At 35.9% G+C, this 18886-nt stretch overlaps 2 protein-coding genes across 2 annotated transcripts; both read right to left on the reverse strand.

Moving 5' to 3' along the window:
- Positions 1-4924: 4924 nt before the first annotated feature.
- On the reverse strand, positions 4925-6877 carry LOC125204018 (probable disease resistance protein At4g27220). The gene has a single exon (XM_048102554.1). It carries the CDS (start codon positions 6873-6875, stop codon positions 5217-5219), a length of 1659 nt encoding a protein of 552 aa, XP_047958511.1. The 5' UTR covers positions 6876-6877; the 3' UTR covers positions 4925-5216.
- A 6672-nt stretch (positions 6878-13549) lies between these two features.
- On the reverse strand, positions 13550-15625 carry LOC125205185 (probable disease resistance protein At4g27220). Its single transcript, XM_048104012.1, has one exon. The coding sequence runs from the start codon at positions 15623-15625 to the stop codon at positions 13550-13552; it is 2076 nt and encodes a 691-aa protein (XP_047959969.1).
- Between the last annotated feature and the right edge of the window lie 3261 nt (positions 15626-18886).

Consider the following 18886-nt stretch of genomic DNA (forward strand, 5'->3'; position numbering starts at 1 on the left):
TCCTATTTCAAGCCAGAATTATCTAATTAAAATATTATACTCCCTCCTCCGTCCACAAAAAATAGAGCACATTTATTTATGAAAAGTTTTCAACAAATAATAACCCTACACATCATTTCACTTACACTACTTCTCACTTACTTTTTCTCCTTGTCTCTTATTTTTTTCCCTTCTTTCTTACTTTACCAATTTTACATTAAAACTCGTGCACCAATTGCTCTATTTTTTGTGGACGGAGAGAGTAGTTAATTGTTGTGACAAATAGGGCAATCGTGAATCAAGAAACAAAAGAACGTAAAGAGACACAGATTTACGTGGTTCACCAACGTTGTTGGTTACCTCCACGGGCAGAAAACGGAGAACAAATTGTATTCAGAGTGTTTTCAGATTATGGCTACAGATTGGATCTGTCAGATCACAGAATTATGTGTTCTACTCCCATATAAATAGGCACACATAAAATCCTATCCTAATTCGGAAACATAATCCTATTCCAATTAGGAAACACAATCCTATACAGATTCAAGGCATACTAACATTAATTAAATGTCCCTCATCGGTGTTCCCTTATTACACTTTAATTATTAATTTTTCTTAATTTACGATCCAAAAAGAAAAATATGAGAATAACATAAGATGGAGGGAGTATTATATATCAAATTTTAATTTGTTGCATAATTGAGCTGACAACTTTAACAAAAGAGATTATTAACAATATAATTTTATAATACTAAATATATGAATTAACGGCCTGTGATTATTTTTTTTATCAAGATTTCAGGTAACATTCCAAACACTAAAAATGAAAATAACACTAAAAAAGAAAATAAAATTTTGAAAAGTAAGTAATGATAAACATAAAATTCTTAAAATGAAATGGTAGACTCAATTAATATCAGTATTAATATAGTATACAATAGATTTAAAGTTGTTGCATAGGAACTCTAATATCTTAGAAAAAAAGAGAAAATATTAACTTTATATCTTTATAAAAAATTAAGTAGACGAGTTAAAAACACGTGTTTATATTTTTTATCAGTGTTCTAAGTAATATTCCAAAAATTTGGAATGAAAAAATTAAATTTTCTAAAGTAAAGAAATAAAATGCAAATTATGAAATTCTTAAAATCATAATTAGTATTATTACATCATGAGATCTGATCTCCTGAACGCCCCTATGTGAGCGATAGATAGGCGACCACTACGTGGCAGTGGAATAATAAATTTTTCTATTGAGTATGTTTTTTTAGTAATTAATTATCCTTAATATTCTCTCTCTACTAAAAGGCAGAAGCACTTCATCTCTACCAAGTACCCACTATCGAGTACCCATTGCATCATTAAGTGTATCTAGCCAGAATATTGTTCAATATTCGGGCCGAAAACTTTTTTTTCCAGTTGCGCCGCCCATTGCAAATGGAGTTTTTTACTGGGTATTCTCTCTTCGTCTCAATCTTGCGTTCTTCCTTGTTAGCATGCAACACATCCAAAATTTCTCTCCAAACTTCATCACTGTGGATTTTATCACAACCGCATCAAATTTTTTTGATTGATTTCAAGCTTTGGCAGGCTCAACAAAAATTAAGAAGGGGTTAGTGGGAATAAGAAATTTGTCGCGACTTTTGCGTCTCATGCTTTGCATTTTTTCTGAAATTTTAGGAGAATAAAGAGAGGTGGAGGGGTTTTACATTGCTCGCTCTGCAATTTTGTGATTTCTGAAATTGTAGGAGAAGCAAGAAATCAAAAGCTAAGATGTGCTGTGGAATTTCAATCTGGAGAAAAAAATCATGAAAGTGGAACTGTTAGGTTACGCATAATCAATGGCGGATCCAGAAAATGAAATTCGTGGGGTCGGATGTAGTAAAAAATATTTTTAATATTTCTCAACTCTGATGACATCCTTTTCGTTGTTTTCTCCTTTGTTGTCGTCTTCATAAATCCTACTAAATTAATCAGATCCGCAAATATTATCAATGTCTAAACTTTTCTTTCATGTCTAATACTTTGTCTTGATACATGGATTAGAAATAGCAACTCGCCTTAAATAACATTGTATCCTTTTTTTACTTCATTGTTAATGCAAAATTATAAACTCGATAAGGAATCTTTTGAATAAAGAGTAGTAAGACGGACAAATCTATCGACATTTAAAATTGATATTTGAGATTTGTTTAAATTAGACCATATCTTTTATAACTAATTAAAATTTTATAGAATTATCAAACACAACCTCTTAATATTATGAAATCATGTGTTTTTATTCATTTTAATAAATAAGATAGATATGTATAAATAATTATCAATCCATTATATGAAAAAAATAGTACTAGTAATTAAATTTCTAGGTATTAATTTGATTCTAGAGGCCATCTCAGTTAATTCGTTACTTATAAAAAGTTAATTTGAGTTAACTATAAATATTAGTAAAACTATTTTGGTAATTTTGAATAATATGAGAATATGCATTTAACAAAAGAGATAAAAGTCGTAGGAGTATATTCGTAACAAATAAAAAGCTGGGTCCCACGATGAGTATTGTACTTTTCATCGTCTTCTTCCCCCTTCTCAATTCCAATACTTTTCATCGTCTTCTTCCACCTTCTCAATCTTTGCAAGACTGCAACTCAATTTTTTCAATTCCTCTTCTCAATTATTCAAATTACTCCTCTCTGTCTATAAATTTCTTTTCTAGCACACACATGACACAAAGATTCGTGACTGCTCTCTTTCCCGCTCCGGCACACCGTGGGGTCAGCGGCAACTTCAAAGACCGGAACTCATGGAGCTCCCCCTGTCTTAGTTGGCCGGCGGTGGGGTCGGCCGACCCCGCCCGACTCCACCTGGATCCGCCGCTGCGCATAATGTTTAAGGAGAATTAGATCTCGAGAAAAAAGAAGGAAGTGTGAAATCTTTTGTGGGACAAATTAAAAAGGAAAGTGTGACATTTTTGTGGGACGAAGGGAGTGCTAATATTTATGTAAATTTATTAAAGTATTAGAACGTTTAGTATTTAAAATTGTATGTTTTTAATATTTTTTTTCGTTTTAAAATAAATTGATGAATTTGATCAAACTTTTTTTATGCTTTTCATTCCTTTTCTATTTCTGAAGCACATTGCAAAAATATTTAAGTTAATTACCGAAAAAAGGTGATAAATTTATGGGACAAAGTCAAATATGGTCCAGCCTCTCTAACCTTCCATATTTTTCACATATGATTTCCATAATCAAAGCCATCCTTGTTTAAGATGTTGCAGTAATTAATACTCGTACATACTCAATTCTACAAATGATTGATCAGATAAAAGGGTAATAAGGAGCAATGCCTTGAGGCTGTTGGCACAGATTGAGTTTGGCAGCATCGTTATGTTAACCCAGCACAAATGAGGGATAAACTCTAACCAATGATTACCACATAAAAAGCAATGTTGAGAGCTTAGGAGAAATTCCTTCTTCAATTCTCCACATAAAAGCAATGTTAACTCTCGGTGGACCACTGACTTCATCTTGGAAGTCGTCGGTTGGGACATCGGCTCAGCCTCAATTTCCAAAACAGAGCGCAGGACTCCCATTGACTGCTGACCGGCTCAGCAGCCGCTGACTTCTGGTTGGCAGACCAATGACCTTGGTTAGTTCCTATGACTTGAATTTCGACCTTTTTCTGCCATTTTCTAAGTCTATTTTGCACATTTCTTACAAACACGTCAAAATACCAAATAGTATAAATATTACTCCCTTCGTCCCACGAGAATATGCACTCTTTTCTTTTTAGTCCGTCCCTCAAGAATATGCACTTCCCAATTTTATAAACTCTTTTCTCTTTAATGAGGTGGAATCCATTCTCCATTGAAAATACTTAATTACCTTTTCTTTCTACCTCTTTCTTACTATACCAATTTTGCATTAAAAATCGTGCTGAACTCAAAGTGCTTATTCTTTTGGGATGGAGGGAGTACAGTTTAAGAACATACTTTGCATGAAAGAAAATCAAAACTAGCCTAATCTAAACTTTAAAAACATGCAAAATCCGTGTTTATAAGTGCATCCGTTGTTTTCTTGTGGAATGGGCATTACCAAACCACTTTAAATCTTGTGTGTCTTGCGTTCATTCATAGCTCGAGTTTCTTGTCGTTTAATGTCATCGAGATGTTTAACCCACACCATGAGATCATATAGAACATGACTATCCACGTTTGCTTATCAAGCTTCCTAAGAGTAATGTCAAGCCATAAGAGAAAACATGTCCTAGGCTGAGGGGCATACAGAGTGAGACATTCCATCAATCACCATAATGGTACCACAAGCTACTAGAGAGTATGCATGTGAAGAAAAGGTGTAGGATCGTAACGCCTCAACTTTTCCTATTATTTTTAATTGTTCCCGTAAAGACGTGGAATGCCTAGCTGATTTTTTTTCTTTTCCTTTAACTCTTTAGTCAAGTAATGAAATTGTTATTCGCCAAGAACCAATGTCCTTTTCACGTTTAAAAAAAATATCGATTACGCAACCATTGTGAGTGTTGCATTTGAATCGAAGAACAAGTATATGGTTGATCGATCAAGAGGTGTTGAAATTTATGTTTGGTACTTAGATCAATAAAGGAATTTTATTCCAAGGAATAATGCATAAAGAAAATACTCAAAAGAATGATTTCTAAAGCCATTTGGGGCTATCAAATAAAAGTGATAGCGCCCAAATTAATTAATATTCTTTTGGGGTAAAGTTGTCAAAATACAGTTCGGGCCTAATTTATTTTTATCAAGCTACAATATTAGTGAGCCCAATTGTTCCAAAAACAAATTAATTCTCCCGCTCAAGCGATTCATAGTGTAACATGTGCCTACTATGTGCAGTTCAGCAGAATTAAGCAAGCTCAACTTCCCAAAACACCACAGAACCAACCAGAATTCACAACAATCAAGTAGTAGACACAATCACGATAACTAGATTGAATTACGAAAACAGAATCCATGTGCAATGTAACAGTAACAACACAAACAATAAGTTAAGATAAATTCATCGGATCGCAGATTGATTGAACAACACACAACACAACCATCATGTTCCTTCATCATCGAACACATCTTCTATTTCTCCACAATCTGTCACAGAAATTCATTCAATGTTAAGAACTCCTGACAGTAGTATCCCCACCTTCCTCAGTCTTGGCAGCTCATGTGGGATTTAAATTTCAGGAGGGTGAGGGAAATTGCTCCTTCATCTTCTTATAACAGAAGTAAAACCATTCACAGTTGTCATTCTTCCGCTAAACTCCTCTAACTGTTTCAGGTTCGCAATTTCTTCAACTACCACTTTTATATGGGATGGTAATTCCAAATGCTGAAGATTCCCCAGTTTAAGAAACAACCCTCTTGGAAGCATCTCTAATTCGGGCGCATCCATTCCGAGGAATTTGAGATTGACTAATTCCTCAGTTCCTTCAGGGACTTCCTCGATGGCTGTGTGCGAGAGGTTTAACTCCCTGAGTTCTTTCATCTCTCCCAAGTATGGCACATTTTCTAGCCTCTCACACCACTCAAGGAGCAATGCCTCGAGGCTCTTCATGGCACAGATTGAGTTCGGCAGCTTTGTTATGCTAGTAGAGCACAAATCAAGAGTGCGCAGTCCTTGCATTTTAGAAAATAATGAATCTGGAATAAACTCCAAACAAACATTATCCCGTAAAAGAAAGGTTGTGAGCTTAGGACAGTCGGGAGATATACCTTCTTCAATTCTCATTATTCCATTGTTCATAAAGGACACCTTCTCCAGATCCTTTGCCCATTCTGCTTCTTTCGGAAATTTCTTCAAATTACATCCTGCTCTTACCATATATTTCCCCTTACATATCTTCAATGCCATACTTCTTACAAGATCATGCATCTTCACACATTCCGTAGGACCAAACATACCGGGAACAACACACCTTTCCAATAAGCACACATTCACTAATTTGTCCAATACGGAATGTCCTTGCTCACCTTGCGCTCTCCTTGTCTTTCTTCCATCCATCAACCCTCCTGAGATGAACTCTTTAACCAAATGCTCTCTCATTATTTCTTCATCGTCGGGATATAACGCGCAATGCAGGAAACATTGTTGCAATGTATTGAACTCATTACTCTGAATATGATGATTCCTATTCAACCGATCAAAACTATATTTCAATACTGTATAAACATCACCGTCTCCCATGCCATCATTCCCTGAGACAAGTTCTCTTAATTCTACATAAGCATCTCTCCATGTATGAATGGTTGTCTCCCCCCTCATGCTTGCAGCCATTGTAACAATTCCTAGGGGCACACCACCACACAATTCTGCCACAGATCTGGCAATCTCTTCTACCGAAGAATCAAGTTCTATCTCATTTCTTAGCGTTTCATTGAACAATTCCCATGCCTCATCATCATGTAGAATTTCCACTTGAATCACTTCTTGGCAAAAAACTTGACGACACACTTCTAAGGAGTGAGTAGTTATAATCAGCCTACAACACTCAACAGAAATGGGACATCCAACCTTTGACAGATCAAAATTTTCCCACACATCATCCAATATCAGCACTGAATTCTTCATCCGAGAAAAGGTTGTATGGAGTCTCTCTGCCCTTAATTCTTCATCATCCTCACCCACAAAGTCCAAACCTATGAAACGAGCTATTTTATCTTGTAGAATCGTAACACTAAATTCTTGAGAGACTGTTACCCAAATCACACGTCCCTGAGAGTGTTGGAGGAGTCGATTGTGAATGTGCTTTGCCAGTGTCGTTTTGCCTACACCACCCATACCATAAACACCAATGCTCGACACTTCCCCACTCTCCAAAAGTTTCGAAATCGTTTCCAAATTTTCATTAAAAGCTTCACCAACCATCACATTTGTCACCAACTTATCTCGCGGCCTACTTCCACAAACATTAAGGACAAGTTTACCAAAATACCGACTTTGCTCAACAAGCTTGTCAACCTTTTCATTTAGTTTAGCTGGTCTCCATCCATCAATCTCATAGTAAATCCTTCCGATTCCACTCGAGTCCCCAACTCAAAAACTTGCTTTTCAATGGACTTGACTTCTTCCAACCAATCCTCAACTTCGCGCTTCCTTTTCTTTCGACCAGAACGCTCTGAGTACTTGATTTCCTCCTCAACATCACATGCCTTAGCAACCAATGTCTTCATGTTTTTCTGTAGATCTTTTAGATTGAGTTCAAAGTCCTTAATACTTTTCGCGCTGTTGCGTGCATTGTCCGCCGTTAGTTCCATAAACTTTGACAAAACTGAATCCCCCAGCTTTGGCAAAACTGACTTCCCCATCTTTGTAAATGTCCAGCTTGCCATTTTCACCACTTTGCTCTTCCCAGAGAAATCATAAACCAAAAAACATTAATTATTTGATGAGAAAAATAGCTACAATCTTACTTTTCTAGCGATCATCTATCTTGTCCGAAAATAAATTTGCAAGTAATGAACAAAGTATAAATTCAATATATGTTGACAATGTGATTATGTGAATATGATGCTAAGAGCATCTCTAATACACTAAATTCAAAACCCCTGTAAATATCACATTAAATATTGATTTTACTTTAACTATGTACACTAGACTTAAACTCAAAAATAATATTCTCACTCACTTATTTTTTATACTTTTCGATCGTACATATATGTTTTATCTAAATTACCATAATCCCATCACACTTTATCAATAACTTAAATTAGATTAAATTATATAATACTAACATTTATTAGGCATTAGGCATAATATTAGTTTAAAATAAATGTTATGTCAATTTTTAGTCTCGTTGAAATTTACTTATATAAATAAAGTTGCAATTTTCACCATATTGTTTGAATTTTATTTATGCATATTTTATAGATAAATAATGACTAAAAAGACAAAAAAAAAAAAAGAAGTGAACCGCCGAACCGGCCGGAAACCGTCAGTTTAGCCCAGAAACCAACGGTTCTGAATCGACGGTTTCGGGCCTCAACCTAAACCGCCAAAAATACCAATATGGGCCACTTCAGGTTCAATAATTTCGGAACCGGCAGTTTTTTAACCGTGTGCACCTCTACTTGTGGTAATATTAGCAAGATGTAGTAAAATTCTAAACAAACAAATAAAAGCATGGTATGAGAATCTTTACCAGATACATAGTGAAGGGCTGAGCTGAGATTGAATAGATTTGTAGATCTAAAAAGAGAGAAGAATCACAAGATGTAAATAATTTCTTGGAACGAATGATTGATTCACGTGGCGTAAATTAAACAGGCTAGAACAAAGAACCGACAGAAAAAGTTATGTTGACTTTGACTCAGTCTCGTTACTCATTTCCTTTTTTTAATCAAATAATAATTGTTTAGTTGCCGTTTGTTCCACAACTTTGAAAAAAATAACTACCCTTGCTTTGTCAAAATGGGATTGAAAAACCAGCTCTTAACGTTTTCAGCACTTTGCTGATTTGCTCTTCCCAAGAAAACATAAACAAAAAAAAACAACAATTATTTGATGAGAAAAATAGCTACAATCTCACTTTTCATGCCATTATCTATTCGGTCCAAAAATGAATTTGCAAGTAATGAAGAAAGTAGAAATACAATATATGTTGAATATGTGAGCATAATGCTAGCAATCTACAAGCAATATGTTAGAGTTGACTCTAATACAGATTACTATTATTCAAAATTTCCTTCAATTTATAAGTACAAAAATATAAAAATACTTCCACATATATATAAGCAGAGATGTAAATTAGTACTCCCTCCGTCCCGCCCGCTTAAGATGACACGTTTTCCTTTTTAGTTTGTCCCAACTAAGATGAAACGTTTCCTTTTTTGGTAACTTTCTCTCTCCAATTAATACACCCAACCACTTTTTTCCCACTCCTATTAAAATATACATCTTTCTTTATCTCTCTACTTTAATACTCACACCCACCTTCTCTCTCCAATTAAACACTTTAACCAATAATTCCTAAAACCCCGTGTCGGCTAAGCAATGTGTCATCTTAGCCGGAACGGAGGGAGTAGTATGAGAATTGTGACCTGAGAGATGTGAAAGGCTGAGCTGAGGTTGAATAGATTTGTAAATCTACAAAGAGAAAATCACAACATGTAAATATGAGTGAGAGATTGATTCACATGAGTATGAGAATTGTTACCTGAGAGATGTGAAAGGGTTACCTTGAGATTGAATGGATTTGTAGATCTACAAAGAGAGAATCAAAACATGTAAATATGACCGTTTAAAAAAAGGAAGGAGCGAAAGGTTTATTCAAAAGATGTTAATTACTCCCTCCGTCCCAGATAATTCGGGTCACTTTGATCGGACACGGATTTTAAGAATTGTAATGAAAAATGGGTTGAAAAAGTTAGTGGAAGGTGAGTCCTACTTTTATATATTAGTTTTATAATAAAATGTGAGTAGGAATGAGTTAGTGGAATATGGGATCCACTACAAAAAATGATAAAAGTAAAATGGAATAAATTATGTGGGACAGACCGAAATGGAAAACTGAGATGAATTATCTGGGACGGAGAGAGTATTTGATTAGGCATTTTCGAAGAACTAACCGAGAAAGTCACCGTCACAGTAGTATACCAAAGACTTCTACTTATAAATGATTAACTCGAGGTAGAGACGAGAGGCGGAAGTGTAGAAAAAGTAGAAGATGAAGAAAAGAAAAGTTAGAAAAGGAAGTAAAGAAAAGAAAAGTTAGATAAAATAGTTATAAAATAAAGCTTTTGTTGGAAAAAGGAAGATGGCCACCCACATTGATTATAGGAGAGTTCCTAGAACATTGAATGATTGTAGAGTTCCTAGTGTAGTATGTTTCCAATACTTGATGTACTCCCTCCGTTCCTTCATAGTTGAGTCATTTTTCCATTTCAGGAAGTTCCCTCATAGTTGAGTCATTTCCATATATAGTAACTTTTTCCTCTTTCTTACTTTACTCTCTCTTACTTTATTCTCTCTACTTTATTCACTTTTTACTTTATTCTCTCTACATTTTTCTCTTTCTTACTTTTTTATCTATTTATTTAACACACTCAACATTTATTTTTTAAACTCCGTGCCGAAAAGTTCCGCCTCAACTATGAGGGAACGGAGAGAGTAATTTACAAGATTCTAATTTCCCTATAAATACTAGGGAAATTAGCATATCTAAAGACAAACATACACAACAAGAAATATAATTTCTTTACCTTCTACTTCAATATGCTTATCAAATCTTCTTATATCTCTCTCGATTACCATCTTTAAGATGGTATCAGAGCAGGAACCTAACAAAAAACCTCCAATGGAGGTCAGCCACATAAGCACTCTCGAATTATTGATCGAGACAATCTCAAATCTAATTGATTTGTACAAAACCAACACAAACCAAAGCCAAAACTTCTACACTCTTGCAGCAACAACACAGGCGAACAGCCGAAGGAGTACTGCCTCAAACATAAATCCAGCCTACACTAAGAAGAAGACGTACGCTAGTTCCCTCATTGATGGTGGAGAAAGGATATGCGGTGATTTAGCGCCGCCAGTGGTAGCAGCACAAGTCACCGACGCCGGAGAGAACAAAGAGGGACGGATGGCTGCTGTAATTGGCAACCGTTCTGCAGCGTCACCGGTCACAGACAGCAACGTCAGCGGCGGCGGCAGACGCAGCAGCGGGGAAGACGCATCGGCGGATCAAGGAGCAGTGGCGTCGTCGGCGTCGGCAGCGGCGAAAGAAGCAACGGCTTCGGAGGATGACCCAGCGGCGTTGGCAGATGAACCAGCGGCTGCGGCGGCGGCGGCGGCGGATGTTCTACGGCTGAGAAGGAGGAAGAAGTGGAGGATGCGTCGGGCCAGTGCACCGACGCCTTCCAAAATTTTCAGATTTGAAAAAAGGGTAATGGAAGAGGCGGCTACGGTCAAGGAGTTTGGAAAATTGGGGTTTTCTAAAACCAATCACTCCATTTTGCAAATCAACCCCCCAAATTGGAGAAAATCCCAAAATAAACCCCACCCAAAAAATTCCTTCCAAAATCCCCCCCAGTCAAATCTGATTTTACCAAACCCACCCCAGTTGACCGAAAACTTGCACAAAAAACCCCCTTTTGTCCAAATTTCGGAGAATACACCCTCAACTTTCAAAAATTCCGAGAACACACCCCAATTTTTTGAATTTCAGCCTTCCATTGCTTGTGCAAACACATTCCAGGCTTTAGCGTACTCATCTTCCTCCAACATAGGACATAAAGACTACCATTGGATTTTTGACTGTGGGGCAACTGATACCATGTCCTTTGATGCATCGGACTTCCTTGATATATCTCGATCCACAAAAAATTTTGTCCAAACAGCCAGTGGGGAATTAGCACAAGTAGAGGGGGCGGGAACTGTCACTATCTCACCAACCCTGCGCCTCTCGAACTGTTTTTATGTTCCTTCATTGACCCACAAACTTTTGTCAGTTAGTCATGTGACAAGAGATCTCAACTGCAAATTGCTAATGTAGCCTCATTTTTGTATGTTGCAGGATATCAAGACGGGGACGATAGTTGGGCGTGGCACTGAGCGACATGGAGAGAAAAACCCCCATAAATGAGTCGGACCAAATCATGTCCGAAGTCTTTCCCAAAAGGAGGAAGTTAGTGGTCCATGGGCGTCAAACCCGCGGAAAATGTGTCCCCGAGGACCCCCGGAGCTATGGGCCGGTCTTTGAATCGGGTAAAATTTTACCCCAATTTGCATAAAAAACCCTGGGGGCGGGGGAAAACAAGTGATCGGAAGAGCCACCAATAGAAAAGGGAAGCAAGAAGATTGCCTCGGAAGTCGGGCTCCCCTTTTGAAGATATTCACCCGGGGAAGGGAAAATCTAGATCTCCGCAAATCTCCCGAGGGGACCTTGAAATGGCTAGAGCATTCGAAGCGCACTTTATGAAGAAGAAAGATTCCCAAAACCTTGAGAGCATGAAACCGGCTTGGGGGAGGCCGGGAAAAAGGAGATTGATGCCTTGATAAAAAATGAAACATGGGAAAATGCACTCTCCTCCCGGGGGAAAACAGAGGGGCGTTGGATTTCCCATCGACGTCGGATGGTTGTCCCGGGGATACGAAGCAGATTGGTTGCTAAAGGATACACTCGGGTATGGAGGGAAAATGAAGAAACTTTTTCCCCTAAAAATGGAGACAATGAGAGCTTTGCTTTGGTTGGGTGTAAAGAAAGGCCATTATACCGGGTTTGATGTTCAAAAGCCTTTTTCACGGTGACTGGGCATGGAGGGACCCGGGGGTTTATGAAGAATTTGGGAATGGACAAATATGCTGAAGACCTTGTATGGAAAAAGCAAACCCCGAGTTTGGTTTGGAAGATTTTGCCGGAAATTTCAAAAGGGAAACGGGTTCGGATCCGTATTCCAAAAAAAAGGGATGGAAAAATGACATGTTTGATTATCATGTTTAAAAATGATCTGCGGGATGATGGAAGAGATCAAAAACTAAAAGGGAAAAACTTTTAAGGAATTTGAGATGAAAACGGGGCTTTGAAGTTTCAGGAATTGAAGTGTTGAGATCAACACGGAATATTTCAAAAAAAAAGTATGTCTTGACTGTGGAAAGAGGCCTCTTGGGTGCAACGAAACTCCGATGATATCCAAACCCTGGGTTGAAGATTGTGGATAGTAAGCCAAATCGTGAAAGATATCAATGATTAGTAGGGTTTTTTTTATCATCTAGGGACCCCATATCTTTATCAAATTGGGGGTTTTAAATCTTCTCATTCCCTCGAAGATCATTGAGCCTGGGTTTAAAATACCAAAGGGAAAGGTTTTTGGGGTGTTCTTGAAAAAAAAAAGACTTGGGTTTATGGATCCGGGGCGTTGGGCGAAAAGGTGGATGAAAATCTTTGGAGGATATTTTCCTTTGTTGGGGGAACCTTTTTCCGGGGACAAAAAGCAAAAGTTGTGCTCATCAAGTCGGGGCTTGAGGAATCGGTACGATGGAGATACTTTGGCTTAGGAGATTGTTGCAAAAGGGTTTTCCCCTACTCGGAAATGGCTTTTCTGGCAATAAAAAATTCTTATTTAATTTCTTTACCTTCTACTTCAATATGCTTATCAAATCTTCTTATATCTCTCTTGATTACCATCTTTAAGAGCTTTAATATTTAAAATAGACTATTTTTCGTAGATATTCCAAAATGATAAAATAATCAATATTTTTCATGATAAGAGGAGTACTTTTTAAACAAAAACAATAAATTTATTATTTTTTATAGACACCACAGAACCAACAAGATAAAACACCACCCTGAGGATAAAACAACAATCAAGTAATAGACACACAATGAAGATAAGAACGAACAATAAGTTAAGATAAATGCATTACGAAAATAGAAGCAATGTGCAATGTAGCAGTAACACAAACAATAAGTTAAGATAAATGCATCGGATCGCAGATTGATTGAACAATACACAACACAACCATCATGAGTATGAGAGAGAAGTGGTCCTTCATCATCGAACACATCTTGTATTTCTCCACATTTTTGTTCCTTCATCTTCTTATAAAGAATTAAAACCATTCACATCTGTCATTCTTCCAATAAACTCCTCTAACCCTTTCAGATTCTTAATTTCTTCAAATGCTAGTGGTGTACGGGATGGTAATTCCAAATGCTGAAGTTTCCCAAGTTTAAGAAACAATCCTCTTGGAAGCATCTTCAACTTACGCGCTTTCATTGCTAGGAATTTGGGATTGAATAATTCCCCAACGCCTTGAGGGATTTCCTTGATGGCTGTTTTAGAGAGGTTTAACTCCCTGAGTTCTTTCATCTCTCCCAAGTTTGGCACATTTTCTAGCTTATGACACGACTCAAGGAGCAATACCTCGAGGTTCTTCATGGCACAGATTGAGTTTGGCAGCACTGTTATGCAAGTGCCGCACAAATCAAGAGTGCGTAGTACTGGCATTCGAGAAAGGAATGAATTTGCGATAAACTCCAGCCGATGATTACCGCATAAAAGCAATGTTGAGAGCTTAGGACAATTAGGAGACATTCCTTCTTTAATTCTCGTTATGCCACTTTTCATAAAGGACACCTTCTCCAGATCCTTTGCCCATTCTGATTCTTTGGGAATTTCCTTCAAAGACAAATCACCTGCTCTTACCATATATTTCCCCTCACGTATCTTCAATGCCATTCCTCTTACAAGATCATGCATCTTCACACATTCTGTAGGACGACCAAAGTCATTGGGAACAACACAACTTTCCAATAAGTTCACATTCACTAATTTATCCAATATGGAATGTCCTTGCTCAACTTGCGCTCTCCTTGTCTTTCTTTCATCCACCAACCCTCCTGAAATGAACTCTGTAACCAAACGCTCTCTGTTTATTTCAATATCTTCAGGATATAACGCGCAATGCAGGAAACAATGTTGTAATGTATTGAACTCATTACCCTGGCTATGACGGTTCCTTTTCAACCGATCAAAACTATATCTCAATACTTTATAAACATTATCGTATCCCCTGCCATCATTCCCTGAGACACGCTCTCTTAGTTCTACATAAGCTTTTCTCCATGTATGAATGGCTCTGTTGCCCCTCATGCTTCCAGCCATTGTAACAATTGCTAGGGGCAGACCACCGCACAATTCTGCAACAGATCTCGCAATCTCTTCTGCCGAAGAACCAAGTCCTATCTTATTTCGTAGTGTTTCATTGAACAATTCCCATGCCTCATGATGATGAAGAATTTCCACTTGAATCACTTCTTGGCAAACTTGACGACACACTTCTAAGGAGCGAGTAGTTATAATCAGCCTACAACACTCGACAGAAATCGGACATCCAACCTTTGATAGATCAATATTTTCCCACACATCATCCAATATCAGCACTGAATTCTTCATCCGAGATAAAGTTGTATTGAGTCTCGCCGCCCTTATGTCTTCATTATCCACGCCCTCAAGGTCCACACCTATTAAACAAGCTATCTTATCTTGTAAAGTCGTAACACTAAATTCTTGAGAGACTGTTACCCAAATCACACGTCCCTGAGAGTCTTGGAGGAGTCGATTGTGGATGTGCTTCGCAAGTGTCGTCTTGCCCACACCACCCATACCATAAACACCAATCCTCGACACTTCCCCACTCTCCAAAAGTTTCGAAACTGTTTCCAAATTTTCATTAAAAGCTTCACCAACCATCACATTTGTCACCAACTTATCTCGCGGCCTACTTCCACAAACATCAAGGACAAGTTTACCAAAATTCCGACTTTGCTCGACAAGCGTATCAACCTCATCAATTAGTGTAACTGGTAAGTCTCCATCCATCAATCTCGTAGCAAATCCTTCGGATTCCACTCGAGCTCGCAACTCAACAACTTTCTTTTCAATGGACCTGACTTGTTCCAACCACTCATCAACCTCACGTTTCCTTTTCTTTCGACCAGAAAGCTCTGAGTTCTTGATTTCCTCCTCAACATCAGACGCCTTAGCACCCAATGACTTCAATTTTCTCTGCAGAGCATTTAGATTGAGCTCAAAGTCCTTCACACTCTTCACATTGTTGTGTGCATTATCCGCCGTTTGGTCCACAAACTTTGACAAAACTGACTCCCCCAGCATTGTCAAAATCCAGCTTAACATTTTCACCACTTTGCTCTTCCCAGAGAAAACATAAACCATAAACAAAAATTATTTGATGAGAAAAATAGCTACAATCTAACTTTTCTAGCGATCATCTATCTTGTCCGAAATTAAATTTGCAAGTAATGAACAAAGTATAAATCCAATATAAGTTGACTATGTGTTTATGTGAATATGATGCTAAGCGCTAGCAATCTACAAGCACGATGTTTAGAGTTGACAATGATTATATAAGAATATTTAAATTCTTACGCATAGGGATATACTAATATGCTAACTAATTTTATAATTACAACACGTGGCACGAAACATGCAATATTGTAAATACTAAAATACAATATACATTTGTAAAAGTTACAAATAGATATCAGATTACATTTTAGTCATAGACAGATTGCATTTTTTATTGTTGAATTTTGCATTTTAAATATAGATTGTTTAATTTACATTTTATATATAGAAGGATTGCATTTATATATACTCCCTCCGTCCGCAAAATATTGCACATGTTTGATTCGACGTGGGTTTTAAGAAATGTGAAGAAAAATAAGTGGAAAAGGTTAGTGGAATGTAGGCGTCACATTTATATATTGGTTTTATAATAGAATGTGAGTGTAATAGTTGATGGAAAGTAGGGTCCATTTACCAAAAATGGAAAAAAAAAAAAGAAAAAAAAAAGAAGCAAAGTGGACAACATTTCATGGACGGACCGAAATGACAAAACTGGATAACATTTCACGGATGGAGGGAGTAGTTTATTTTGCATTGTAGACAATTTATGTTAAAATGCAAAACTTAACCATATAAAATGCAATTTGCCTATAACTAAAATGCAATTTGCAGAAATCCATCTACAGCTTCACAAATGTATATTGCATTTTTTTGTTTACAATATTGCATGTTCGTGCCACCTGGCAGCACGAGATTGGATGTATGTTGTGACTCTAATTAAGGATGCACCCTAATGTGTATAATGGTTTAAAATTAACGATCAAGTTTATACTATTAAATGTTAAGGATTCTAATAGTATATATTAAAGACGATACCGTGATGAATCAATTTCGATTAAAAAAATTAGAATCAAGTGTATTGATAACCCCCCTTTCTTACCTCTAAAATGGAAAATGTCTATATTTTTATGCGACGAATGGAGTACATAATGTATGTATATATGAAAGGATGTTAAATATAATATATTTTTATATATGGATGTAATCCAGTGCAAACTCCAACTATGATCTGGACAGTTAGATTTCAATATTTGATGTCAACAGATGATAATAACGTCAAAGAAAATGTCAACACAACGTCAACATTGCCAACATTGACATTTTCTATTGATGTTATTTGTCATTTGTTGACATCAAATCTTGAAATTTAACTGTCTATATCATAATTTTGGGTGTGTAGGAAAGATGCAATTTGCATTGCATGACTACCATATGTATATATAGATAGATATATATTAAATTTCTGGAATTTTATCTATCAAAAAAATCATTAAAGTGTTAAAATTAAAGAGATGAAACAAATTAATTGGTGGATTCAATCTCTACAATCAAACGAAAAAAGTACTCCCTCCGTCCCAAGGTATTAGACCAACTTTCCTTTTTGGAATGTCCCAACATATTAGACTCATTTCCTTTTTTAGCAAAAATCATCTATCTTATTTTATTCTCCACCTACTTTTTTCTCTCTTCTCTCCCCTACTTTTTCTCTCTCTCATACTTTACTCTCTCCACTTTAACTATTTAAATATCAATTCCTTAAATCATGTGCCCAAAAGAAGTGAGTCAAATACTCCGGAACGGAGGGAGTATGAATAGAGATCGGTGATTCTATCTTCTCATGTAACTATATGGATTTGAATTAAAGTTGAGACAAATTAATAAAAATAGTATACACAAAAGAAGATATTTTAGATTGTAATAAATTTATAATGATTCATAAAATTAATACCTTACATATTTACCCTTGCATGATCGTTTAGGAAAACATTAAATTTACAAGTACAAATTTAGGAAAAGATTATTTGTATCTTACTCATCGTATCTAGACACTAATATAATTACTTTACTTACATAAATGGTGTAGCAGTGTAGGCAACAATATTTAATTTCTGCTTCTACTTTTCACTATATACGGCCTTTTAAATTATTTATTAATTCATTATTCGGTAATATTCTAGTTATCTTTATATTTTATGAAACGAAATTAAATACTCCGCATGCCCAATTATTTTATTTTTATACAAATTTTAAGATTGTAAATTATAAAAATGAATACATAGTATACTTAATTTCTCATTAGTATCATATAATAATTGATGATCATTAAGTCAATTTCGTTGTATACACCACATTTACGTAAAAATCATAAAATTATTTTAATTTAAGTAAATTTTAAGATTGTAAATTATAAAAATGAATATATATATATATATATATATATAGGGTCTTTTTAGGATGAGATTTTTTGGCATAATTGAGAAATGAGATGCAATCTCAGCCACTAATTCACAAGATTAACTTAATGTCAACAACTATCACATTATGTCAACACGGGGGTATAATTGTCTTTTTAAAAATTGTATTTAAAATCATTTTCTAAAATCCTCTCTAAAATTCTAGCTGCAAAGTCTTCAAATCTTCAAATCTTCAACATTCAAATCTTCAAATCTTCAAATCTTCAACATTCAAATCTTCAAATCTTCAACATTCAAATCTTCAGATCTTCAACATTCAAATCTTCAAATCTTCAAATCTTCAACATTCAATAAAAAAACACTTATTAAAATTTTAACAACTAAAAAATAACACTTATAATTCACATATCAATAACGAGAATATCGAATGTCAATAACTCGTATTAAAATGTCAGACAACTAACAAATAACACTTATAATTCACATATCAATACCGAGAATATCGAATGCCAACCACTCATATTAAAATGTCAACAACTAAAAAATAACACTTACAATTCACATATCAATACCGAGAATATCGAATGTCAACAACTAACAAATAACACTTACTATTCACATATCAATATCGAGAATATCGAATGTCAACAACTCGTATTAAAATGTCAACAACTAAAAAATAACACTTATAATTCCCATATCAATACCGAGAATATCAAATGTCAACAACTCGTATTAAAATGTCAACAACTAACAAATAAACTTTACAATTCAAATATCAATATCGAGAATGTCGAATGTCAACAACTCGTAT

The sequence above is a fragment of the Salvia hispanica genome, chromosome 2, assembly GCF_023119035.1.
Source record: "Salvia hispanica cultivar TCC Black 2014 chromosome 2, UniMelb_Shisp_WGS_1.0, whole genome shotgun sequence".
Lineage (NCBI taxonomy): Eukaryota > Viridiplantae > Streptophyta > Magnoliopsida > Lamiales > Lamiaceae > Salvia > Salvia hispanica.